This window comes from Leuresthes tenuis, unplaced genomic scaffold (genome assembly GCF_036924035.1).
Source record: "Leuresthes tenuis unplaced genomic scaffold, fLeuTen1.0.hap1 SCAF_13, whole genome shotgun sequence".
Classification (NCBI taxonomy): domain Eukaryota; kingdom Metazoa; phylum Chordata; class Actinopteri; order Atheriniformes; family Atherinopsidae; genus Leuresthes; species Leuresthes tenuis.
The window spans coordinates 6,504,837-6,530,990 of NW_027325367.1; the positions used below are offsets into that span (position 1 = coordinate 6,504,837).

Below are 26,154 nucleotides of genomic sequence, written 5' to 3' on the forward strand. Positions count from 1 at the left end.
CCGGTTCTGACCTCGTAATACAAATCCGTGAGCAAATCCTACTGATTTTCTGACCTGCATCTGGAACGTGGTCAACTTTGATGTGAATTCACTGCCAGCTCAACATATGAGTCAAATGGAATGCAACATTGATAACAGCTCTTCTTTGTTCAGCAACAATATCATAATTTAGCTGTTGATGAGTGCTCATTGTCGTCTTAAAGCATTCAGTCAATGACCCTTTCAGCTTCTTATTAGATGAAACATGAAGTGAAATCCTGCCTCCTCGCTGTGCTGAGTAATGAATAAGAAATGGGTGGGGAAGTTCTTTCTCACAAACCCTATCGAGAAGGGTGAGGCTGCATGATGTCACCCTCTTACATCAATAACAGCCTTATAATGAAAAACAATCTGCAGAAACTCCAATCTCGATGGGGCTGACTTCCTCCAACGAGCGAGCACCAATCCACCGCCCACTACACAAGGACAGGACGTAACACTTTTGCAAACTGATTTACATCTAAATAAATACGAGCTTAGACGAAACAATGTGCAGACCCAAAGGAGGAACCGGCGTCTCTCTGCTGGGCAAGTTCAATTTGTATCACCCGATCTGGCCAAGCTGCAGGGCACGATAAGACGGGAGGGACTGCTGGGTTGAAGCATTGTGCTGGAGTAAAACCGCCTCTGGTTTGCTGGCACACTCTGAAAAGTTAACACAAAGAAACTGTAACAGATGAAAAGAGAGATGAAACAACAACAAGTACAAATACATGAGCATAAATAAACATTCCTATCAAATCAAGCATTTGTCTGGAATCAGTCTCATAGGTTTGTGAAGTTGGATTTTTGTAGACACACATGCAGGTGCAACCAGTGCACAGCTCTTACTTACAGGGGACAAGAAGTGTCAGTGGACATAAAAACATAAGTCTTAAGGTCTGAAAAGGTAACACTGGATTTTTCTCTCTGTCAGCATAACTGCATAATGAAATCAAATAATGAATGTGTGTTTTGATTTTTGACTACTCCCAGTAACTTTATTTAGGAAATATATCTCAGAAATGAGTAAAACCATTAATGTTGCTCAGTATTAACGTTTAATATCCAATCATTGTATATTATTACATTTGGGGTTTGCATAATTTGCTAATAATCTTCTTTGGCTTATTTGCATTTCATTTCATGCAGTAATTTCTTTTAGATAAGGGACAGAAATGCAAGAAGTTCATCAAACATGTAACTACAGTTCTACAGTTTAAGAAAACAGTCCCTTAAACTTGTGGTAAAGAAAAGTTGCATGTTTCAGGTAACTGGACCACTTCACTACGCTGACACGTCATAAGATGTAAATTGTATAAAGAAAAAAAAACTGAAAACATATTCTTTTAACAAACAAAAGAGAGGCGGGGTCGCCAGTCCATCAAAGGGCCACACGAGACAAACAACCACACACACGCTGACGCCTAAGAATAATTTTAGAGACACCAGTTAACCTAACATGCATGTTTTTGGACAGTGGGAGAAAGCCAGAGTACCTGGAGAGAACCCATGCAAACACAGGGAGAACATGCAAACTCCACACAGAAAGGTCCCAGCCGGGAGTTGAACTGGGAACCCTCTCGCTGTGAGGCAACAGTGCTAACCACACCACACCACACACACAGCAAAAAACAAACCACAATAAATGAATGAATAGTGATACACACTTCAGGAAATAAAATTTGCTCCATCTCTTCAAGTAAACTGCCTCAGTGTTGAATTTCCAGTCTGGTCTGTTCTCCAGGTGAACACCCATGTATCAGTAGGGTATGTGGTTATGTTCAGTGTGCTGCATGTAACTCACTGGCAGAACCACTTCTCCTTGGTGACAAGTTGTCTGTTATGGTTATATTCATGTGCTGTTTGGGTGTTGTCACAGCCTTGGAAATGCCTCTGAACTTCTCCAAGTACAACAAAGTCACCAAAGGAAGTTACAAACAAGTTTCTGTTTCACTCTTTCTAAGCCGAGGTTTAATGCCACCACTTAATGCCATGTCTATTTCTGGGCCTCTTGTGAACATCACCTACAAAGAGGTTTTTCCAAATGTCTTATCAGCTCCTCAGCCAGATCCTGGGGCACCCATAAAGTGTTAATCCCTTTCTTCTAAGAACATGCAGGAGCAGGGCCATCTTAGTCATGACCAATTACTGTCTGCAGCCGGCTGATGGAGGCCAGACTTTCCTTGACTTAGTTCCACGCCAACCCTGGAGCCTCCTGAAGCCTCCTGAAGCCACCAAAACCTCTCTTCCAGTCTGTCCACAATGTTCACCCTACTCTCTCTTTATGTTTTTAAGAAATCACAATGTAAATAGTCTTTTTTAGGTTAAAAACATAAATTCAAATGAAAAATAGTACCCTGGTGTGTTTGTTTAAATTATTTCAATTCAAAACTCAGCTTAAAGCAAGCTTCTTATTTCTTTATATGCAAACTTTTCCTTTAACTGCATTTTTAAGATCACGAGCAAATGCATTTTCCGATGAAAATAAAAGATGTAAAACATTGTCAGATTTATTGGTAAGACATCACTTGCTTGGAGTAAAGCGTTTGGACCCAAATTTAGAGCCACGTTGCTTCAAAGTACACTGTGCTATTGTAAAGTCAGTACGCTAATGCTTATTTTAGAGAGAAAATCTTTTTTGTGGCCTATCCATAGTAAAGTTTATCAGTCAGGGTCAAGCAGGGATTTAGGCCAGGGCCTTGGGGAATGCACTTAGCCAAGGTGGCTGCTGCGTCTCTGTTAGCAAGCTCAAGGTGTGGGTCAAGATGGCCGATTTTCACCCGTCCAGTAGTCTGGACGTTCAGCCGCCACCGGCCTTGTCGAGGAGACGCTCCTAATTCCTCCCACACGAGGTTGGATTTCAAAATAGCGCCACATGTCAAAAGGGCACTTGATAACACAGCATAGAAATGTGCACTTTGTGTGTTAGAGATCTGTGAGGAGCTGGCGGAGGATCCTTGGTGAAGACAGAGAGATGTGATGGTGACAGGACCAGCCTATCAAGGACCACTATAAGGTTTTCACATTGTGGCACATTTAAAGTATTCAAAAGAAAATATCTTTGAGTGCTGATGTCTGTGTGAATCCAGTCTGAGAGAGCAGCACAGTTCTGTGTGTCACAAATCTGGTTTGGACATTCAGGACACTCTTCTTCCTGTCACTCATGCTTATAACTAAGGTTAATATGGAATAACCAGTAAACCTAATACCCATGTCTTTGAAAGCTGGAGTACTCAGAGAAAGCCTGTGGAGGAATCTGACAAAAGGTCCAACAAGATGCTGTGGAGGTGACACTGTGCTGCTCAGCCTGTCATAGATACTCTGCTTAAATATTTCTATTTTGTGCCATCTATCCATCCACATTTCACTGAATAATGTGTACTTTTTTTTTTTAAATCCTACTAAGTTTATTTAACAAGATAAAATTAGTGCAAGATATGTAGTAAGAATGTAAAGAAAGTATTGGAAGTTGTTAAACAGTGATTCTTCCCTCTAAACTTCTCACATGGTTTTATCTCATCCAATGTCCAAAAACTGAACTGTACATCAGAACTTTGCTTTTTCTTCTACCCTCAATCAGTTGCCCCCGTTCATAAAAACATTAACATAAAAACTAGCTCAAATCAGCTCCAACTCCAGAAGCTACAACAGTAATATGCAGCTTTCACACTGATCCTTCAGTATTAACAATTTAATAATCCCTGTATTGATAATAAATCAGTCAGAGAAAACAAACCATCACTCTTTCTTTGATACATTAGTTACACTTTGTTGTTGATATTTATATAGTTTTACTCAAGTGGGAGCTTTCATGCAGAACCTCCACCTGTCACGATAAGGTACAATACTTTTCTTAAGAAAAAGAACCCGATTAATTCTTTCACTAAAGCTACAAAGAATGCTACTATCATACTATCATAGGTTTGAGTTACAAGAAAGAGAACTGTGCTTGAACTTAAACTATTATCACAAATTAATCTTAAATTGCTAAAGTTACTTGGCTGGAGACGAGAAACAAATCATCTGAGGATTTTATTTTGGTAAAATATTAAAAGATAATCCTTTCCTGTGATCATTTTCAAAAGACAGCAACACGCAGATGTTAAATATTCATAGAAAATGTAGATTAATAGATTATTTTTGATACTTTTTTATCAAGCAAACACGATCAAAGAACAGCAAAAAAAATACCTGTACCATAAAACTGATGCATACCATGTGGCAGGACCTAAAGTGGTGCTACACTTCCTCTGCACGACACAACGATACAAGGACTTTTTCATAGAAACATTTCTATGTCATGCTCTCCTGTTCCTTGCATGTCTCAGGATGTGTTGCCCTAAACACGGCCAGAGTTACTGTTTTGTCCTCATTATTCTACCAGAGAATAGGAACCTCAGCCACAATGCTCTGTGTTTGGTGGAGTTTCTGGCTCTTGTTTGTCTTCCTTGGATACAAATAGACACTAAATGGCATTGGGCTGAAGCAAAGAGATGGTGTTGTGGTAGATTAAAGTTTGGGTCCTGTCAGCTGTAAGTAATACTCAAGTAATTTGTTTTAGATGCACTACAAGTCTGTATTTGTAGATATAGATGGTTTAGAAGGATGACGAGCGACAGCTCCTGCATCATTAGTCACATTTTGAGTTAATCATTTATGCTTAACTTACATGTAACATAAAATGCATCTTTAATCACACAAATTCTGGTTTAAGTTTGCTATACTGAGTAATGAACACGTGGTTCATTATATACTTCGGTATATCTTGGATTTAGCCTAACCAAGCAGTGATGCCGGTAGAACTCCTGTGAAAATATTTGACATACCACCAACAAAATGCACTCCATTGTTTTCTTAATATTCACAAAAAAAAAGCATCATATTTCTAGACATTCCTAAAGTCATACTACCAAACACCTGACTATAAATTTCATTTCTGTAATTCACATCACCATCTACGCATTACCAGTCATTTCATTGCTTCCTCACAGCACATGCAAAGCCCCACCAAGAATGCTGTCAGGATTGGTTCTTCCAATATTTTACGTTGAACATACAGCCTATCTGACCGTGCCTTTCTGAGACTTTAGATGGCGCCCTGCAGATTCAAAGCAGAAATCCTAATGGTGTATTTTACGAATGACATTTAGTACAGGTACAAGCACAGATGACTCGAGCTACATTCAGAGCTACGCCGGAACATTTAACTGGACCAGTGTCCTTGTAACTGTTTACCTGCATAGAAGCAAAACTGAATTAATGACTGAAGTACATCCAGTGTCGCAGTGCTGTGGAATGTGTGAGAAAATGGTGAAGACATTCTGCTGCTTCAAACTCTCTCTGTGGAAGTCATGTAAGTAAAGCTGAATTCATGGCAGACACATTGTGAAATTTAGTTGTATTTATTTACACTTATTTACACAAAAAGATGGAACTTTGGAGCATGCATCTACATGCAGGGGTGATTTGATCCCCCGCCTGCATTATCTGGGTGTGTTGGCCACTTAAATAGTTTGATTTCATTCGTTGTGTTCGGACAAACATGTTGACATGCAATAGGCGCATTCCCACTGTAGGAACCTTTTGCAGTTTCTATAACCTTTTCAGGAATAGGGATGTTTTTTTTGCACATTCGGACGTACCGGAACTAGGGACCATGGCCCTCAGTTCCTATAACCGTTTTCGCTCCTTCTCCGAGGCAGGGTCTTTTCTGGGTTCCACAGGAACACATATGACGTAGGTGTTTGGTGGCTGGTAGCTACGCCCCTTGTCTGAAATGTTTACTCATACAACACGGACACAACCGGCGCATGTTTAATAAGTTAAACTTACACGTCGTCTCCTTTGCTCTCCTTCTTTCCTTCATGAAACAAAGAAGTATCGCCTGCTGCTCGATTCTTCGTCTCCTGACTCGCTGTGTGCTCTTCCAGCCTCCATCTTAGACGCCTGATGTGATCGTCCATGATTAATATCACCGTCATGCAGATCATGAACACGGTGGCCTCCTTGCTCTCCACATTATCTTCTTGGTGGTCTTGTTTTCTTCTCTCCTTACTTTTCGCGGGTTTTATTTTGTTGTTGAGTGGCGCTAAAGTAACACGTCTGTCGCACACGGTTGCATTACATCAGTCCCTATCAAGGTCCATGACTCATGTGAATGCAAAATGAAACAGTTCCCCTGGGGAAGGGCAGTTCTTAGATCTAAATTGGAGGTGGACAGTTCTTAGAACTCTCTGTCCGAATGCGGCTAATGTAAAAGTATGTTTTGTAAATGTGCTATTTGACTGTTACAGCCTGTTCACACAATTGCAATAAAAGATAAAAAAAAAAATAAAAAATTGCAAAAATTCACATATGCAAAACGTTTAATCTACTGTCTTTATTCCAAAAGTATTTAGAATATCTCAGAGTTTTTCATTATAATTTCATCAACAAACTATGTTACGTTCTCTCTGCACAGCAGCACAGAGATTCGGGGGACGGGGGGTATGTTAATAACTCTTTGGTACTTTCCTGCTAATGAGATGTAATGTGTCCCCACAGAAGTTAAATAAAACTCTGGACTGGATGGTCTCTGTGGCTGCTCTGATCACTGAAGCTTGATACTATGGGACAGCTGCTGCTCCTCCGTGCCCCCTGCTAAGAGGGAGCCTATTTTAACCAGCCAGACCCATTGTCTTGTACTAAGAATGACTGGAGAATGTGGCAGCTCCGTGGGTCACATAGTCCTTCCTTGTGTATTGGTGATTAGGGTGAGGGGCAGAACGTGGTCATGCCCCCCTGTCATTCGCATCACCGTGGGAGCACATGCCATCAGAGCTAATTACCTGCCTGGAAGGACCAATTAAGATGCTCTCTAATGCTCCCTAACAATATAACCTAAGCTCCACAGACGGCCTACAGTATAGAGTAGGATGACTGCGAGTGGGAAATGTTGGGTGGGGGTTGCTGATGGACACAGGAGCATGACACGACAACTGTGTAGACAAGGCCTCACACACCTCTGTTTCGACACACACAGTCACAGTTTATGTGGGATCCTTTGTGCTGGTACTTTATTTCAAAGGTATTTCTAACCTTTAAAGTAAAATAGTGAAGAAATAATGACACAGTCTTATCAAATGTACAGAAATCAGTCATATTCTTCTTATTGGCCACATTTGTTTAAGTGCAGAAATGTATTTTGATTGATTAAGTTTTCTTTTGTGTATGTCCTAAAAATGTTGGATATGTTACATATTTATACTCTCTTAAAAATGTAAAACTGAAAATGAAATGGATGTGTCAGGAGTGGATGATTGTGGTATCAGAGTCCCTGCCTTTCTTTTAGCACACTTGAATATAAAGTCCAACACGGTAAGACCTTTCGAGTGCAATGAATATTGTTAATAGCAGTGAAAACCCACAAGGCAATTCCTCAACTCCAGTTATGGTACTATTCCTCTAAATTTGAGACTGCTCCTCTAGTTGACAGTATTATGTGCTTTCTCTATCCGGCAAATTTCAAAACTGTGCTATCTTTGTTGGGAGTAAAGCTGTCACAGCTGGACTCCAGCAGCAGATAATTAAATCATGTACGAAACGTGGATGAGTTGTTCAATAAATACATTTGGATACAAGGTTAGAGGAAGAGGACAGCTGAGGTGAATGACTAAACTCTGGATGTGTTGGTGCCCTGTAAGTGCAGCGACAGTGATGGCTGCAGTTTTACTGCAACTTTATCTATATTGTTTTACAAGGAGCAAGATTTTGGTACAGACAGCTTTCTGGTTTCCCCTTGTAGTCATTTATTGGTCCAAGCCGTATTGACTAGTCACATTTATCAGGTATTGGTTGTATGCATGTAAACCCCTTGTGTTGGGTGGAAGAGAATCTTGAAACTGTCAGCTCTCATATGACAATCAATCATAAAACCAAGCAATGCAGAGAACACTGGCTCCAGAACTGGGACCCAACAGAATTACATCACATTAATTTGTATATTACACAGAAATATGTGTGACTCCATCAGAGTCAGGATTTAGATTTACAGTTATTACACCCAGGAATCTATGATCAAGATTTAAATACCAGCAACCAACACCATAGTTGCTGTTGGTTGCTTAGTATTAGTATTGATTAAAGCTATGTGAAGGAGATGAGTAATCAGCACTTATTCTATGAATCTGTATTTTGGCACAGACCAGCACTAAAATGCTAGTAATGGAGACCTCTTTCAACAACAGCATATTCGGCACAACACTGTCAACACTGGATCATTAGAAATTAAGAGTCTTTTTATTTGGCCAATACTTTGAGTTGTAACCTGAGGGTGACGCCTATTAAATTCAGCCACCTTACTTTATGGTGTTAGCTTGTATATTACAGTCATCAGCAAAATCATTCAATTTCAATTGCAGTGGAGGGGATGAATAATTTCTTAAAACTTGCTTAATATTCATAAAGCACTCAGAGCCAAAGATCTCATCTGCTTGGTGGCCTGAAATAAACCACTGCCATTAGGACAGAAATGTTGCATCATCTCATAACGGTCGTCATCTCAGAAACACTTTATGCTGATCGAGTAACAAAGCGAGATCTTCTCAATGTAGGGGTCAAGATTTTTTTCTGTAATTTGAAAAAAGAAGGAGACATCATCAAGTTTCAGAGAATATTTCACTGTTTCCAGCATTTAAATGTGAATGAACATAGACAGTAGCTGTCATGTTCAAGTTTTACATCAACCCACCTGAACACGTATAACTGTCACAGCTGATATTTCTGTTCCAATGGTCAGAATTGTCTTTACAGGTAGATTTATGCACAATAAAATGCACACGCTTCTCATGTCCGTCTACCTGGAATAAAGCTCTACCTGGACGGCTGCACTCATACCTGAAAATGAATGAATCTGTAAAGCAGTCTTCCATCATCCCAAACAAATTATATTACCCCAATTCTTTCTTCTTTCTGTTGTCAGCAGAGGACACTGATGAGGTTACTCGGGTGAAATACTGCTCCTGGATCTCAGGATAAACAGATTTCAACCGGGTTGCTAGAGGCCAAATGTTCCACTTGACAGCATTAGGCTTTTGTTTTGGTGACAATGAGTTGATACCTAATTAAATCCAAAATGCAATAAAATGTTTAATTTGTCTGTGAGGCAGAAAAAAATACATATATCTCACCAGACCTCTCATATGATGCTGTCCTTTGAGCGAAGCAAAAACATCCCCAATTGCTGAAGTGTTGAACCCTCGTAAAATCCTCTCATGTGTTTTAGTTCGGATTTAAGGATTTAAAGACATAGATGCAGACTTTTGTAATGTCCTGACTGTTATTAGCAGCACTATGAGGTTGACATTTGTGGCTTTAAGAAAAATAGGATCAACTATCTAATAGTTTGCCATGAATTCTAGATGACAACCACGTTTCCCTGTGTTTGCCTGATGAAAGGCAAGCACAGAAATATCCCAGTGAATTTAAATAATTCAAACTGAAAAATTGAAGAATGAAGAATGTCTTGTGCCATAAAGTGAAGCTTTTATCTTTAACAACATTTGAATTGACACGCTCCTCCTCACTGTCACATGTCTACATCTACATCCAGGACTGAACTGGCATTCAGACTCATAATACATCTGAAGCATGGTGCCGGTTAGGGGCCCTCATCCTAAAAGCAGCAGTTTCTGGTCCTACCTGCTTTTTCAGTTTTATTCCGATAGCTTCAAGGTTTTTTTTTTTTATCTCTGTACACATTCCACCATCTACCCACGATGGAAAGAAAAGCAGTAGCTGTCCTGGATCTTATGAGTTCCACCTTGAGCTCCTTTTTTTTTTTTTGTTGATGCTAAGCTGCAGCAGTTCTCAACAGTCCACCGCTCCGCTGCCCTGACCCACCCTGTACTGGATCACCTATCTTATGTTTAAGAGTTATTCCCTTAAAACAGTTCTAAAATCTAACTCTATCATAAACATTGGGATAAAACCTTATTTTGCTGATGGAGTATATATGAGCAGCGACTCGAGCTAATTTCTGCTGTTATTTGACATGGAGGAAAAAAACAGATACAATCACAAACAGAAAATTCGACAATCCCTTAAAATGGATTAAACTTGAGTTAGTTGAAAATCCTTGCTCCTATTTGCACTGTTGTATGATAATCTAATAAAATAATCACTCGGGCTCTTAAATGAATAACAAATAACTTCCACTGATCGATTAAAATCAAATAGAGTTGACCCTTGGGAGGTCAGGAGACCCATACGCTGCTGTCCTCCATTTAGTTTGACAGCAGCCATTGTTCCTGGGGGCAGGAGGGTGGAACTTGTCTCCCTGATGGCTCACTCGAGGGTGACGGTTTGGAAAGTCCACTCTGACCCTTGACGTTGCAGCTCAGGGAGTGGACTGTCAGTGCCCACTCCCTCCGTCCTCTTGGAGGCTCGTCTCTGGTCGTTTGACCTTTCAGATGAACTCTGGACACTGTCCACGTCAGTCACTGCTTGACCATTTTGGGCTGAGGACAGCTGCAAGATCAAGCTCACGTCTTCTACTCCTCATTTAGCCTTTAACTGATTCTAAATGTAAGTCAGGATGGTTTGATCTGGTAACGCAGCAACTATACGATATTGCTATGAAATTCAATTTCAATTCAATTCAAATCAATTTTATTTATATAGCGCTAAATTACAATGTTGCTCCATGACCTTTAAGTCTAATTTTCCCATCTGATGGATTCAAATCAGTATAATATAGTTCACATTTGTTGACGTGAACACATACATTCAAGCTCTTCATTCTTCCACTTACTTATGGGTTCCCCTTACTTATGGGTTATAGCTCACTGTCTACTACTAATCTATATTAACACTTTATAATTTCCCCACTTTAAGAATAATATTAGCAAATCACTATGGCAGAAATTCATTTTTTTCCCCAGGAAAGACGATGGCTTTTGCATTATATTTCATAGACCCATAGCGCCCTCTAAAGCTTAATCACAGTACAGCAAGTGCATCAGAAAACCTCATTTCACATTCTGCTAATTGTTTCTGATGACTGAAACATGCTAAAACAAGTTACGGAGAGAGAGAGTGACATAAACCAACAAATGTTCTGTGAGAAGTGGCAGACAAACACACGGGATATTAATGTAAAACATGTATATTTATTTTACAACTCCTGCTTCTAAAATGCAACAGTACACAGCTATTGTTGTACATTTTTAAAGAGAACATGTGTTTATGGCGGTTCCAGAAGGAACAAAATAAAAGATATTTACATGCTGAATGCTCAGTGGTTCATTAAGCTGCTATAAGATGACAATCCATTTCCACCATCTGTGGAAGTAGCACCGAAAGGCAACTCTGAGCTAAAATAATCATGATCACTGAAACAAATAAAACTCAAATCAAATTCTTATCTGGAAGAAAAGTACTCCTCTTTTACTCATTTCAATAACAGGAACAAATTCCTCATAGCTGTTTGAGACATCTGGACTCAGAATTTTTTATATAAACTAATGTTGAAGCCTAACTTATTTAAGCGGCCTATGTTGAAAACACCAGTTTTACTCCTTTTTCTAACAGTAGGATGTTTTTGTACATTAAACTAATGGATGCATTAAAAGGACACACAAGGAAAAACAATCAGTTATTTTACAACATTACGGAAAAAGAGAACCGAGTGGAAACTGTACACAAATTTTCTTTTGATCGTTTTTTTTCAGCCCCGGGAATAGAATTCAACGTTTTTAAACACCCAAACTGTACAGCAGAGTTTGATTACAGATGGAAAATGTGACGGTGGTCGTATTCCTGATCTCAACAGAGCAGAGTATTGTGAATCTTTTTGACGATCTTGGTCAAGAGGTTCTTGGCTGGAGTGAATGTTGCCACGATTTCTTCAATCTGTTGGATCCTGCCAATAAATTAAAAGATTGAATGTAACACTTTGTCTTGTTTCATCTGGCTTTAAAAGATGCTGCAGTGCTGCTTGTTTGTTAACACTTTACATCTGTCTATATTACTACAAAATGTTATACTACTACAGTAAATTCCGGACTATAAGCTGCTACTTTTTTCCCAGGCTTTGAGCACCGCGGCTTATAATACGGTGCAGCTGATATGTTTTTTTCTTTTTCTTTTTTTTTCATACCGCCAAAAACATTTTGCCTCGTAACATTAGACCAATAAAATTAACTAATAGTTCACAGTGGTCCAATGAAATTGTACGATAAATCAAACACACTCACACTAAATTATTGTAAATTGGTCATTTGTACTCACCTTCAACATGGAAAACAAACGAAGAAATGCATATGATGCAGCTTTTAAATTAAAGGCGATCAATCTGAGATGAGATTGTGAGAGCGACAGCGAAGAAACTGAAGTTCTGAGGCTGTTCAATTCGGACACTAAAGTAGATGACTTTGATGGTTTTAGTGCGCAGGAGGAAGATGAAGAAGGCGAACAATTACTTTTTCTGGTAGGCTACTGTCTTTTTTTTTTTTGCCAGTCGTGTTACAAGCACTGTTAGGGAAAAGAAGCATTTACGCCACGTATTTGTGCGTTACCGATAGGTATTTAAGTTCAAACCAGGCACTGTTGTTTAAGTTACCAAACGCATCTAATTAAAAGTTTAAACATCCTCACGTGTAACATCTTTCCGTGTAAATATCTCATATTACAATGTGGACACCCGCAGTTTATAATCCGGTGCGGCCTATAGTAGTACAAAATGGTTTTTCTTTTTAAAATTAGAAGGCGTTGCTTATATTCAAGTGCGCTCTATAGTCCGGAATTGACAGTATTAGTGGATTCCACATCACTTATCTGTGAGGGGCAGAAGTATGTGAAGCTCTCTGAGTCTGGAGTTTTCAATCAGTGACTGTTTCACTTACAGATTCAGCATCTGTCCATGAAAATTCTGACTGAAACAGAACTCGTAGTGTTCAGAAGTTAAATGAGAAGAATTTTGTTTGGAGAATGGAAAACACACTCCAGTATAAGAACTCTACTCCATTTATAAAACATAGTGCGATAGTTCGGAGCTGTTGGAGGACTCTCCAGCACTGATGAAACAATGAATTTGGAGTAATAACGGCACATTTTAAAAGGTGGGATCAGCTGAATCTGTCCTAAGCACACAGGTTGTTCTAACAAAGAGGGGCTGGATAAAGTTAATGTTTTGGAATGGCCTTGTTAAAATCCTGTCTTTAATTCAGTTAAAAGGCTCATATAGGGAAATCTACTGATATCCCAGAGTTGAAGCTGTCCAGGCTGATCGACAGTAACTGGAAACATTTGGAAATTGCAGTCATTACTGCATTAAGGGGCCGAGCATACACTGACACCAATACATACTGATATTGGATCATTTTCAACCATAAATGAATGACCAATTCTAATCGTTTTTCTAAATCTTATTTATTTCACTGGGTTGTGTTTATCTTTCATTCTGTGTAACGTTTTGTTTTTATCTTGGACTGAGTTGATCTATTTGGACGTAACCTGATGCTGTATTAGGTCAAGTTTCTTCAGAAATACAGAGAACTCTTCAGCATCACTGTATATAATGCAGCTTTAACATTATTGAATGCTTGGAGAGTACAAGCTCACTCTCTTTTGAGCTGCTGATTTACATTTGACTCCTACTTACGTTGTGCTTCCGATGATGTTGTTGAAGCTTTCAACGGAAAGACCGCAGAGTTGGTTTGCCAAACTGACGGAGAACACCACCTCAAACTTGGAACATTTCTTGAGACTGCTGAAGACGATGTGCACCCTGGAAGAAGAAAACAAGATATCACACACAATGTAAACTTTCTGCTGGTTTAAAATTGCACGATGACCCACACACACATTTAGATGTGAGTCTTAATCTATATTTATTAGGACAAAATGTCAATGTTGTTGTTCACATGGATCTACATTATAGTCATAATGTCACTGCTGACGTTTGAAAGTGGAAACATCAAACATTCAACATAAATCACAGCTGAAGTGAGAAATGAGTGCAGCAGGTTGGTGACTCATAAACATTTGCATGGATATTTGATACAGGAGGGAAATATGAATCATCTTCTGTGGAGCAGAGTCCTTACCGAGTGTCCATGCAGCTGATGTGGAGTATATCGAGCCTTAGGCCTCCCCACATTTTCAGCAGACGCAGCTCCTCTCCCAGCAGACGACAACGACTCACCACCAAGCTGACGTCATGAAGCAGCTGAACGAAACAGCAGACAACACTTTGGCTGACAACTCCATTTACATTCCCACAAAGTTTTTTAGTTATTTGTCGTCTGTCTCATTGATGTCTAATAGAACACCATTAGTCACTTTCATCTATCCTGCTGTCTCCCACTGGTGGGGCATCAGCCAGTGTTTTTGTCATGATAAAAGCTGGCTGAAACTCATCTTTGTTCACACCTACCTTGGGAACATGCCTCCTTGTTGGGTATTTCTCCACCCAGGCTGATTCTCCCTGAATATACTGGGAGACCAGTTTGTGAACGAGGTGGGCATGGAACTGTGACTTCTCATCTGGTAAGAAAACACATTTTCTTTTTACAAAATCTTCTTCACAAAAAATGTCTATTTAGCCAGGGAAATAACAAGCACAGGTGATGCAGAGATGCATTTGAACCAATACAAAAGCAACATATTCACTTTGATCAGAGCAACATTAACTCCTTGGTTTTATTCTCTCACCGTCGAGTTCTAATTTGAAGGCAATGTTTGTTATTTTCTGCTCCAATCCACCGTCTGCATCATTCCCTTAAAAAGTAGAAAACATTTTAGGATATTAGAGTGACCTTAAAGTGAACAAATCACCAGAAGTGTGAACAAACTGTAGCTAGAATGTTTCAAATGAAGATAAAAGCGTTGGAGAACGAGCCTACGGACTAAAAAGCAGGAAGTGACATCGGTGACTGAAGTGTGGCTGTAAGCATAGTGTGGCCTTGATAACGGGCCCAAAGAGATCAATTACTCAGATGTTTTAACCATCAGACCGTATGAGGCAACAGAAAAATCCTACCGGTGGACTTTTCGTACGCCAACTGCAGGAACATGGTCTCATGGAGAAAAGTGTAGATTGTGCAGTTGTCCTTCTTCTCTCTGAGCTTCCATTCGTTCAACCTAATGTAAAAAGCATACAATTAGGATTCCACTTATCAGAAATGTTACAAAAACCTGATGAATTCAGAAACTGACGTATCGAGCATATCCATGTGGCTCTCCAGGTTCCTCGTCTCAGCCTTCAGTCTGTTGAGTTTACTGGAATTCTGCTTTTTCTGCATCTCCAGTTCAGTTATTTGTCTAAAATAAGAAACAAAAAGTCATTCTTTATACATCTAGTGATTTTCCTTCATAACTACAGGCAAAAATAAAACATTGCTATTAAAATTAAAATGACAGCCTACTTGATAATCTCAACTCACCTGTCGTTATCTGCCAAAGTTTCAGTGACTTTCTTCATTCCTGTTGAGAACAAACAAAAAACAAAGTACAATAACTTATTCTGTTCAAGTCAAGTGAAAACAGACAAAAACAAAGTAATAATAATACCAATCAAATAAATAAAACAATTTTAAACCAGCTGTATCACTAGTTACCTTCCTGCAGTGATTTCAGACTTGGTTTGTCTTCAGAGTCTTTTTCCTCAACTGCAGCCAGTTCTAAATGAAAGAGGGAAAAACAACAAGTAAAGCTGTTAGAACTCATCTACTCAGCTGTGCTTTGACCTGCTGTAGTGCTTCTGACAATTTCAGTTCATCAAGAAAAATCCACAAAACTGGATGAAATGGCCACTTCTCAACTGTAGCCACACCTGCTTCTAATTCAGCAACGCAGTCATCCAGACTTTTTATCATCACATCTGCCTCCTCTACTGTTCCTCTCAACTTCTGCTGCTCCTCCTGAAACAAAATAAAATCGGAATTACGTTTCAGATTGGAAACAAAGCCCAATGTTAAAGTTCAATACTCAAAGCAAAGGTCTTACCAGGTTAGCCCGCACAACATTTGAGTAGAGGACCTCCTTCATTTCATGACTCTGAACTTTGCTTGTTTTCCTAAAGAAGTTGTTTCTTTCCTTCAGTTTAGCTCCAAAAGATTTAATCTGTTGGTTTAAACAAACATGCTGAAGGTGAAAAGTGATCCTAAGCTAAATTCATTACTGTGTGTTTCACACACAAACAACAAAAGGTGCAGACTAAATCTAAAAATGTCCAAATGCAAGTTCTTTAAAAAAGTGAGTTGTTGTGTTGCGATCAATAAGTAATATTAGCCCATCGGACATCGTGAATGTCACAAGAAACACTGACATTGTAGTTTTAGAAGTAAACTGAGTGGTCTTTTAATACCTCTTTCTCTGACGAGTACCTCATCTCTTCCCACAAAGGTCTATTAACAGCCTTAAGATGTTTGTCGAGATCCCGCATTCGAACCTTCAATCTGGACAGAGAACAAAAACAAACCTACTTTTTAACCCTTAATCGTACCGCCAAGTTCACAGAACAACTGTAATGTGCAATTTCCAACTTCAACTCTGTCTGTCACTTGTATTTCTGAGTCTTTAAGAGGCATTCAGGTTACAAGAGGCCACAGGAAATTGAAGACACAAACTCTTCTCATGAAAATAAAAACAAAGGTTTGAAGTTTACATACCCTTCCACCTTCTCTGTGAGGGTCTGGATGTCCGCCTCATAGACCAGCTGTTTAGGGCGGCTTATATGCCGGTCTTTCAATAAATCCATCGGTGTGCCGTCTGTGTCTGATAAAAGCTTCAAGAACAAACAAACAAAAGAAAACATTACAGCTGTATATTTGGCTGTTTTTCCTGTACAGACTGATGCATCTTCTATATTCAAATGGAGATTAACTCACTCTGCCAGGAACAACACTTTGCCGAGGATTATGGATGACAAAATCTATGTTGAAGAGTTTGAAGAACTCTAAAACTGTTATTGTGCCATCTTCGAGTTTCTGTAATCAACCATTGAGCGGAGTTACATATGAGATGCAGGAAAAATGAGGTTTCAAAATGTATGTGAAAACAAACATACTTTCTGAGCATCACTGGTATAATCCTCAAGCTGGGATTCAAACAGGCTGTGTTTAATAGCTGGAATAAAGAAAAAATAAATCAAAGATGATTAACAGGTATGAGCTTTACAGGATCTAAATCATAGCCATCCATTTCAAATCAAAACAACTCACTTGACTCATAAGCAGCTTCACATCTGCTGGCTGAGTGACTGTAGCTGGAGGATTCCATGGTCTGTGTGGTGATATGAGCTGGAGCCATGCTACCGTCACACTGAAGTGCCTGGGGGAGAAATAAAAGCAAAGAAAGGTGTATCTCTTAAAAAACAACATAGTACAGTACATTTCTTCATTCATTCAATCTTAAATGACCATGAGTGACACGCCACAATTTATCCAAAATCTCTAATAAAACCTAATGTGAACATAACTGATTCTGTTTTTTAAGGGTTTATCTGAAACAACAAAGCAGGAAATATCAGATTTAATTGGTTCAAACTTAATGAAAACTTAAAAATACAATTACTTAAGTGAAATAAATCTATTAATCCGGTTTTATCCAGTATACCAAGACAAGTTAACAAGGAAGTGGCTTTGACTTTGCATTATTTTGGAACTGAAACCCTGACACATATCCACTAAACAGGGAGTAAACACTGATGAAAATGCTCTTCAAAATGAACCTACCTGCTCAACAAACTCTGTGGATGCTTTGAGTCTCTTCTCGTCCTCCTTACTGTCGCCATCTGCTGGCAGAGGTCTCTTTTGTCTGTGGACGGAGCCGATGCAATCGTCTTGATAAACATCTTCCTCTAAAGGCTCAAACATGTTGAACTCCTGGGAAGGACTCTCCTTTTCAGAGATTTTAGCAGGACTCCTGGTGTCCAGCGTTTCTGACACATCTTCATAGCTGCACAGCTCTTCATCATAAATATCACTGACATCATCTTCAAAGTTATTCAGCTGACTGGTTACACTGACAGTAACGGTCCTCGTAGTTTCTCCCACAGAAGCCACCCTCTTTGAATCCTCAATGTTGCTTCTCTGAGGAAGTTTTGCCTTAAAGCCTCCCACAGATAGTCTCGACATGAGCTGTTTGGTTTTCAAGTTGAAAGGAGTCACAGGAGTTATAGCAGACAGTTGCTCAGCTTGTGTAATAACTTGAGCTTGTGTGTTATCTTGTGTATTTACCAAACCCATTTCGAGCTCTGGCTCAGCTTCAGGTTGGGATGTGGGTTCATCTTTTGAATTATCATTCAGGTCGTGGTCTGATGGAGGCAAAGGTGCTGTGCAGCTATCCATGGCCATAGCATCTGGAGCTGTATTCACCATGTGGCTCAAACGTCTGACCTTTGACTGGAGATCAGCTAAACTCATTCGTCTGGATGTTCGTGAACGCGTGGCATCGACACCTTGGTCCACGGCATTTGGTGAACTTTCCATCGTCTGCGTCAAAGGACAAGCTGTAGTTCTTGGTTCATGTTCTTTCATGGTCTCCGTTTCATTTGAGTCAAGAGAACGTGGAGGATTATGGATTTCTGCATCATCTGGGCTGGACGATCTCAGTGCCTCAGTGTTCTGAGAAGTCAACTTGGTTCTCCTGAAATGGTCAGAACTTGGGTCCTGTGTTGAAGAAAACCCTTCAGGGGGCTCATCTGTGCACGTTTGTCCCAAAATGCACCCTGTTTGAACCTCAGTCATGTCCATACTTGCACTGATTTCTGGACAGTCAGTCATCATTTCATTTACTGGCTTCTCCTTGACAGCTGAAACCAATCCTGGAGCTTCATATTCAGTATTTGTGTCAGGTTCCTTCGTTTCAAGCTGAACCAGAGAGTCGTTCGATGCTGGAGATTCTGGTAGGAACGGTGTGTCAGCAGCATCTGCTTTAGAAATGGCCCAGGGACCACCTGATTCAGACAGCAAGTTTTTAAATTCTGGATCTAAACCATGTGCTGATGAAGATCTTTTTGAATGCGGAACACAGGTGTCACTGTCAGTCTTCCTCACACTAACAGAACTGATATTTTCATGAATGGGTGCGGCACTTTGGTGTGATAAAAATGAATCTGACATGGAGGTACTGGCAATGTTAACGGTGAGGCTCTGGGTCATATCCATAGCAGCATCATTTGTAGTGAACCTCACAGTTTTCTCTCCACATGTAGGTACAAAGTCTACATTTTGCTGATTTGATTTTAGTCCAAAGTTGGTGGGATTGCTTACAGAGTGATTTTGTGTCACATCCCTGGGTGTGTTATTTGCAGTGAACCTCCCAGTTTTCTCGGAGTTAGCAGGTAATAAGTCCACATTCTGGTTTAATGCAGATTCAAAATTGGTGGCAATATCTACAGTGTGACTTCTTGTCACGTCCATGCCATCAGCATTTTCCGTAAACCTAACTGTTTTCTCTCCATTGGCAGGTAAGAGGTTCACATTTTGGTGTGACAGCATATTTAAATCAGTAGCAATGTTTACAGTGTGACTTTGTGTCACATCCATTGCTGCAGCTTTTACAGTGAACCTCACGGTCTTCTCTCCGCTGAGAGGTAAGAGATAAAGATTCTGATTGGACAGCATATCTAACTCAGTGGCTATGTGGTCTGATGGAGGCAAAGGTGCTGTGCAGCTATCCATGGCCATAGCATCTGGAGCTGTATTCACCATGCTGCTCAAACGTCTGACCTTTGACTGGAGATCAGCTAAACTCATTCGTCTGGATGTTCGTGAACGCGTGGCATCGACACCTTGGTCCACGGCATTTGGTGAACTTTCCATCGTCTGCGTCAAAGGACAAGCTGTAGTTCTTGGTTCATGTTCTTTCATGGTCTCCGTTTCATTTGAGTCAAGAGAACATGGAGGATTATGGATTTCTGCATCATCTGGGCTGGACGATCCCAGTGCCTCAGTGTTCTGAGAAGTCAACTTGGTTCTCCTGAAATGGTCAGAACTTGGGTCCTGTGTTGAAGAAAACCCTTCAGGGGGCTCATCTGTGCACGTTTGTCCCAAAATGCACCCTGTTTGAACCTCAGTCATGTCCATACTTGCACTGATTTCTGGACAGTCAGTCATCATTTCATTTACTGGCTTCTCCTTGACAGCTGAAACCAATCCTGGAGCTTCATATTCAGTATTTGTGTCAGGTTCCTTCGTTTCAAGCTGAACCAGAGAGTCGTTCGATGCTGGAGATTCTGGTAGGAACGGTGTGTCAGCAGCATCTGCTTTAGAAATGGCCCAGGGACCACCTGATTCAGACAGCAAGTTTTTAAATTCTGGATCTAAACCATGTGCTGATGAAGATCTTTTTGAATGCGGAACACAGGTGTCACTGTCAGTCTTCCTCACACTAACAGAACTGATATTTTCATGAATGGGTGCGGCACTTTGGTGTGATAAAAATGAATCTGACATGGAGGTACTGGCAATGTTAACGGTGAGGCTCTGGGTCATATCCATAGCAGCATCATTTGTAGTGAACCTCACAGTTTTCTCTCCACATGTAGGTACAAAGTCTACATTTTGGTGATTTGATTTTAGTCCAAAGTTGGTGGGATTGCTTACAGAGTGATTTTGTGTCACATCCCTGGGTGTGTTATTTGCAGTGAACCTCCCAGTTTTCTCGGAGTTAGCAGGTAATAAGTCCACATTCTGGTTTAATGCAGATTCAAAATTGGTGGCAATATCTACAGTGTGACTTCTTGTCACGTCCATGCCATCAGCATTTTCCATAAACCTAACTGTTTTCTCTCCATTGGCAGGTAAGAGGTTCACATTTTGGTGTGACAGCATATTTAAATCAGTAGCAATGTTTACAGTGTGACTTTGTGTCACATCCATTGCTGCAGCTTTTGCAGTGAACCTCACGGTTTTCTCTTCGTTCGCAGCTAAAAAGGCCAAATTTTGGTGTGAAAGCATATTCAGATCAGTGTGGCTTCTTGTGACATCCATGGCTGCATCATTGGCACTAAACCTCACTGTCTTCTCTCCACTGGCAGGTAAGAGGTCCACATTTTGGTGTGACAGCACATCTAACTCAGTGGCTATGTTTACAGTGTGGCTTCTTGTGACATCCATGGCTGCATCATTGGCACTAAACCTCACTGTCTTCTCTCCACTGGCAGGTAAGAGGTCCACATTTTGGTGTGACAGCACATCTAACTCAGTGGCTATGTTTACAGTGTGGCTTCTTGTGACATCCATGGCTGCATCATTGGCACTAAACCTCACGGTCTTCTCTCCACTGGCAGGTAAGAGGTCCACATTTTGGTGTGACAGCACATCTAACTCAGTGGCTATGTTTACAGTGTGGCTTCTTGTGACATCCATGGCTGCAGCTTTTGCAGCAAACCTCACTGTTTTCTCGCCATTTGCTGGTAAGTCTGCATTTTGGTACGACTGCAGTGGTAAATTACTGACAATGTTTGCAGTGAGACTTTGTGTAACCTCCATACAGGCATCATCAGAAGCAAACCTCACTGTTTTATCTCTGCAGTCATCTTCAGCATCAAACTGAATCTGAGGATGACACGCAAGAAGAAAACAAACTTTTCACTGAAATGATTCATGAAAATATAATCAAATAAAAGGAAGTATTTGCTACTTTTATCTTTTGAGAAAGGAGGATCAGAGAAAGCCAATGCTTAATCTTACCTGATGTGTTTGCAGCGTCGTCTTTAAAGAACTCTTCAACAAGTTCCCTACAACTAAACAGAGATGGAGAAATGTCTTAGAAACAATTCAAACCTACACAAAGCAGCTTTCTGAGTAGAATTTCAATCTTTAACCAATCATCACAGTAAGCTGTTTTTTGCAACTTCATAATAAGATGCATTGAAGAGCACATTTTCAAAGTATTACTTTGCATTTCATATCAAATTAAAAATTTTGTGTTCAAATCTACTCATTCAGAGATGTTCTGGGTATTGTTCTGAAGTATTTGGCCACCAGCCGAGTCATAAAATCTGTGGATTGACGTTTCTGTACCTTGAGAGTTAGATGACCCAAGGTCTTCACTGCTCTGCTGATATGAAGTCATCTCTGTCTTTTTCAGTTTACCACTTTGTTGGTACATGCCTTCTGGGGGTAAAAGACACTGCAGAGGATCATCTGTACCTGGAGTTTCTACAATGCGGCCTGTCTGAACCTCTGTCATATCCATGCTTATATCGCCTCCCAGAATGCAGCCTGTCTGAGCTTCAGTCATATCCATGCTTATATCGCCTCCCAGAATGCATCCTGTCTGAGCTTCAGTCATATCCATGCTTATGTCATTTTCAGGACAGACTGTGTGCTCATTAGAGGATTGTGCAGGTGTCGGTGCCATTCTTGTAATCTCAGGATTAACACCATAGTCACTTGGTTTTGACAAACTTGTCAAAAGGTTATTATATCCTGGGTCCAAACTGTGTGTGGATGAAGGCGGACCGCAGGTCTCACCTTCTTGTTTCCTCACAGAATTGACTGAATCTGACATCAAATTACTGGCAATGTTCACAGTGAGGCACTGGGTAATATCCATTGCAGCACCGTCTACAGTGAACATCACAGTTTTCTCTCCGCGTGTGGGCGAAAAGTTCCCATTTCGTGTCAACTGCGTTTTGAGATCAGTGGCAATATTTATAGTGTGACTTCGTGTCACATCCACACAGGCATCATCAGCAGAAAACTTCACTGTTTTCTCTCTGTAGTCATCCTCAGTAGCAAGTTTTTCCTGTGGAAAAAGGAGGTGGCCAATCATTGCGAGTGTCCAACGAGAGCAAGTTCTACTATTGACAATACATTTAGATCCAATATTGACGTAATTAATTAATTATCAAAACATTTAACAATTTCAGCGCAACTATAAATAGAATAAATGTCCAATACTGACCAAATATATGACGATAACCTTTTTGAATACTCAACATTAAAGTACATTATTCATCAATTAATCTATAGGAAAGTATTGATGAGAAAATTAAAGCAGTCTATTGTTCAATCTCACCTGTTGTCTTTTCAGTGGTGTCTTAAAAGATGGTTTTAATGAAGTTTCCATAACTACATCTGGAGAAGAGAAACATTCATTTAAAATTCAGGTTAACTGTGTGAACAGTTGACAAGGAATTGAATTTAAGACATGTTTATTTAAGTGTAAAAAATCTGTAATGTAACAGATTGTTGACAAGTTGATCAACAGGATATACACAGAAGCTGAGGTTTTTTTTCAGTTAAAAAACTGCCCAATGGCTCCTGCCACTCAAAAATATAGATTAAGTGTTGTTGGATTTATGTGAAAATGAACCCATTATCAACTGACAGTCAAGCAAAACAAAACATCTGAAAACATCAACTCAGGATTCAGGAAATTTAAGCTATTTTTGTTTTTAGTGTCAATACAGGTAAATGTTTTATGTAAAATATAATTATAAAGACTGAACACCTCCAACTTTAATGTTATTTTTGGTCTTTTTTAAAAAAAAAAAACCCAACAACATGTATAATCCACATTAACTAGTGTCAGTGTTGTATCATTCCTTTTTGGTTTTACTGTCGTTACTTAGTTGTTATCACTCTTATTGCTCTTTGGTTCGCTTGAGTCTAAATAAACTGTAGTTTGTAGGTTCCATACCTTTATGGGTAGATGATCTGAATCCTTTGCTGTTCTGCTGTCCTGAAGTCACTTCTGATGTCTTCTGACTTTCACATAGAGGGTGCAAGTCTTGTGAGGGAACGAGAAACTGAAAAGGATCATCCGACTCAGTGAGGACTCTGATGCGTCCCGTTTGAGCTTCTGTGATGTTCACGCTCACATCACCTCCCAAAATGAGGCCTGTTTGAACGTCTGTCATATCCATGCTTACGTCACCTTTGGGACCGATTATGCCTGCACTAAGTGGTTCGCCACTGCTCCTGCTCGTATTTAGTGACCAGTTTTCTTTGCCAGCACCGGCCCTTGGCGTTTTATTCTGTGACACAGAGCCAACAGTGTTCATGCCTTGTTTAGAGGGTGGGGCAGTGTGACTTCTGTGGCTCTTAGGATTTCCACTGGTCTCACTCGGTTTGGAAAGACTCACAAGAAATTCATTAAATCCTGGATCCAATCTTTGCGTTGGAGCTAATGAACCACTGGCGATGCGCACTGTGTGGCTCTGAGTCATGTCCATGAACTCATCGCCTGCAGTGAACATTATGGTTTTCTCTTTGCATTCTTTTGGATTGGAGCTGATCTGCGAAACAAAAGACACCAAGTTAACGCATACTGTCATGATCACTGATTCTGAAAACCGAACATGTTTTTAAACATGTTGTACTTTTCAAAATTCACGCAAAATCATTCTGAAACTCACAATAGGTGTTTGATGAGTGTGCAGAAGAGGGTTTAACAAGGATTTCCTCCCTGAACGTGGAAAATGAGAAATAAAAACAATTTGAAAAGTTGAGAGAAATCATGACACAATAGTACTCATCATCACTAATAATCTGACCTTGATGTTTACCTGCAGCGGAGTCAGTCAAAACGTGCGTAACTATACTGAAACTATTTCAAAGTAAAGGTTTTCATACCTTTTGGATCAGCTGATCCCAAAGCTTCACTGCTTGGCTGTCGTTTAATTTCCGTCATCTGTGATGCTCTTTTGTCAGAGTGGCCATACATGTCTTGAGTTGGAAAAAGACACTGAAAGGGATCATCATCAATCATTCCCAGAATACGGCCTGTCTGAGCTTCAGTAATATCCATGCTCACATCATCTTGTGGACAGAATGCACTTCCATTAAATGATCCTCCAATCTTCTTGGTGGTATTAAGTGACTTTGGAACCTGATTTTCTTTGTCCACATCATCCTTATGCGTTTTATTCAGGCCAAGGGAGACGTTTGTGTCTTCAGACCAAGTACCAGCAAAAGGTGTCATCTTGGTGATTACAGCATTGCTGCTGGAGCTGCTTGGTTTGGAGATACTTGCAAGGAAGTTTTCAAATCCAGGATCCAAACAAGGTACTTTTGCTGATACGTTTTTCTTCTCTACTCTACTTAAATCTGCGTTTCTTCCTGTCGATAGTGATACTGACCCACTCGTCATGTTTCCAATATGACTCAGGGACATGTCTGTGGATCCATCATCTACAGCCACTCTTCGTTCTCTGCCTGCGAGTAAAAAGTCACAGTTTTGGGATGTATCTCCAAGTAACTCTGCATCACTGCCGATGTTTATGGTGTGACTGTGGGTCATGTCCATGAGTGCATCCTCTGAGGAAAACATCACCGTTTTCTCCCCGTCATTCCCACTGTCAACGTTGATCTAAAAAAGTTTGGTTAAGTCGTGTCATTGAATGGTAAATATCAACTCAGAAAACTAATAAAAACCAGTGACAAAATAAACTTACCATGTCTCTTTGTTGAGAAATATGTAGAGGAGCACTCAACAGGTTTTCTATACCTAAATTTGAAGATTTAGTAGCCATGATTTACACCATAACAGATCATGTTAACATTTGCTGTTCAGAAAAACAAAAAAAGAAGAAGAATGAAACAAAATCCTACCCATGATTTGCTGACCCCCATCTTCAGTGACCGCTAACTGAACCCTTTTGTAAGGAAACAGAGTATTAAGATTGAATCAGATGGATTTGACTTGTTTGGTAAGTGTAAATCTTATGAAACTAAAATGCAGTTAAATAAGCATAGCTATAAAGAAAATATAATCTTACCTTGTCTGTGTTGTTGCTGCTGCTGCAGAAAAACAATTTTACAGTCACTTTAAATAAAAAAAAAACCCAAACAAATTACATCTATATGCTTACTATGATATTACGTACTTGCTGTCATTAACTCTTGCAGAGGACTTCGGGTAGGGGAGACATTTTTGGCGTCCCTAATCAAGTAAATAAAAAAAGAAAACAACCAGTAAGGTTAGAATCACAGCATGTAAAAATCAAGCCTGATTTTTGTCCTGATGACTCACTTGGCAAACAGAAGAACATCGTTGGCAGGGGCAAAACTGACTCTCCTTGAATTCCTTTTTTCCACTGCTTTGGCACTTTCCACCTTAGTGAAAATAAAAATAAATAAAAATAAAGATAAACTATTTGACCATATACATTGTTTATATTATTGTTTTATTCTCATA

General features: G+C 39.8%; 2 protein-coding genes across 2 annotated transcripts; both read right to left on the bottom strand.

Moving 5' to 3' along the window:
- Positions 1-11,551: 11,551 nt before the first annotated feature.
- knl1 (kinetochore scaffold 1) lies at positions 11,552-18,171 on the bottom strand. The gene is made up of 17 exons (XM_072362592.1): positions 17,736-18,171; positions 17,223-17,331; positions 17,069-17,127; positions 16,890-16,988; positions 16,671-16,786; positions 16,367-16,457; positions 16,006-16,122; positions 15,833-15,920; positions 15,618-15,680; positions 15,444-15,483; positions 15,217-15,321; positions 15,041-15,141; positions 14,713-14,778; positions 14,435-14,544; positions 14,106-14,227; positions 13,661-13,786; positions 11,552-11,920 (listed from the first exon to the last, which is right to left on the bottom strand). Exons 1-17 carry the CDS (start codon positions 18,135-18,137, stop codon positions 11,824-11,826), a joined length of 1,911 nt encoding a protein of 636 aa, XP_072218693.1. The 5' UTR covers positions 18,138-18,171; the 3' UTR covers positions 11,552-11,823.
- A 133-nt stretch (positions 18,172-18,304) lies between these two features.
- Positions 18,305-25,754, bottom strand: LOC140267590 (uncharacterized). Its single transcript, XM_072362902.1, has 12 exons — positions 25,736-25,754; positions 25,569-25,612; positions 25,412-25,464; positions 24,591-25,326; positions 24,374-24,423; positions 23,893-24,253; positions 23,656-23,841; positions 23,032-23,090; positions 22,032-22,758; positions 21,699-21,751; positions 18,399-21,563; positions 18,305-18,316 (listed from the first exon to the last, which is right to left on the bottom strand). Exons 2-12 carry the CDS (start codon positions 25,570-25,572, stop codon positions 18,305-18,307), a joined length of 5,406 nt encoding a protein of 1,801 aa, XP_072219003.1. The 5' UTR covers positions 25,573-25,612; positions 25,736-25,754.
- Between the last annotated feature and the right edge of the window lie 400 nt (positions 25,755-26,154).

Coding starts and splice junctions, on each gene's coding strand:
- knl1 (XM_072362592.1), bottom strand. CDS start 18,137: ATGTCGAGACTATCTGTGGGAGGCTTTAAGGCAAAACTTCCTCAGAGA. Junction 15,322..15,443: donor ACTTTGGCAGATAACGACAG/GTGAGTTGAGAT, acceptor TTCTTATTTTAG/ACAAATAACTGAACTGGAGA. Junction 14,228..14,434: donor CAAGGAGGCATGTTCCCAAG/GTAGGTGTGAAC, acceptor TGTTTCGTTCAG/CTGCTTCATGACGTCAGCTT.
- LOC140267590 (XM_072362902.1), bottom strand. Junction 25,327..25,411: donor TTTCTCAACAAAGAGACATG/GTAAGTTTATTT, acceptor AAACTTTTTTAG/ATCAACGTTGACAGTGGGAA. Junction 22,759..23,031: donor CACCACTGAAAAGACAACAG/GTGAGATTGAAC, acceptor CTTTTTCCACAG/GAAAAACTTGCTACTGAGGA.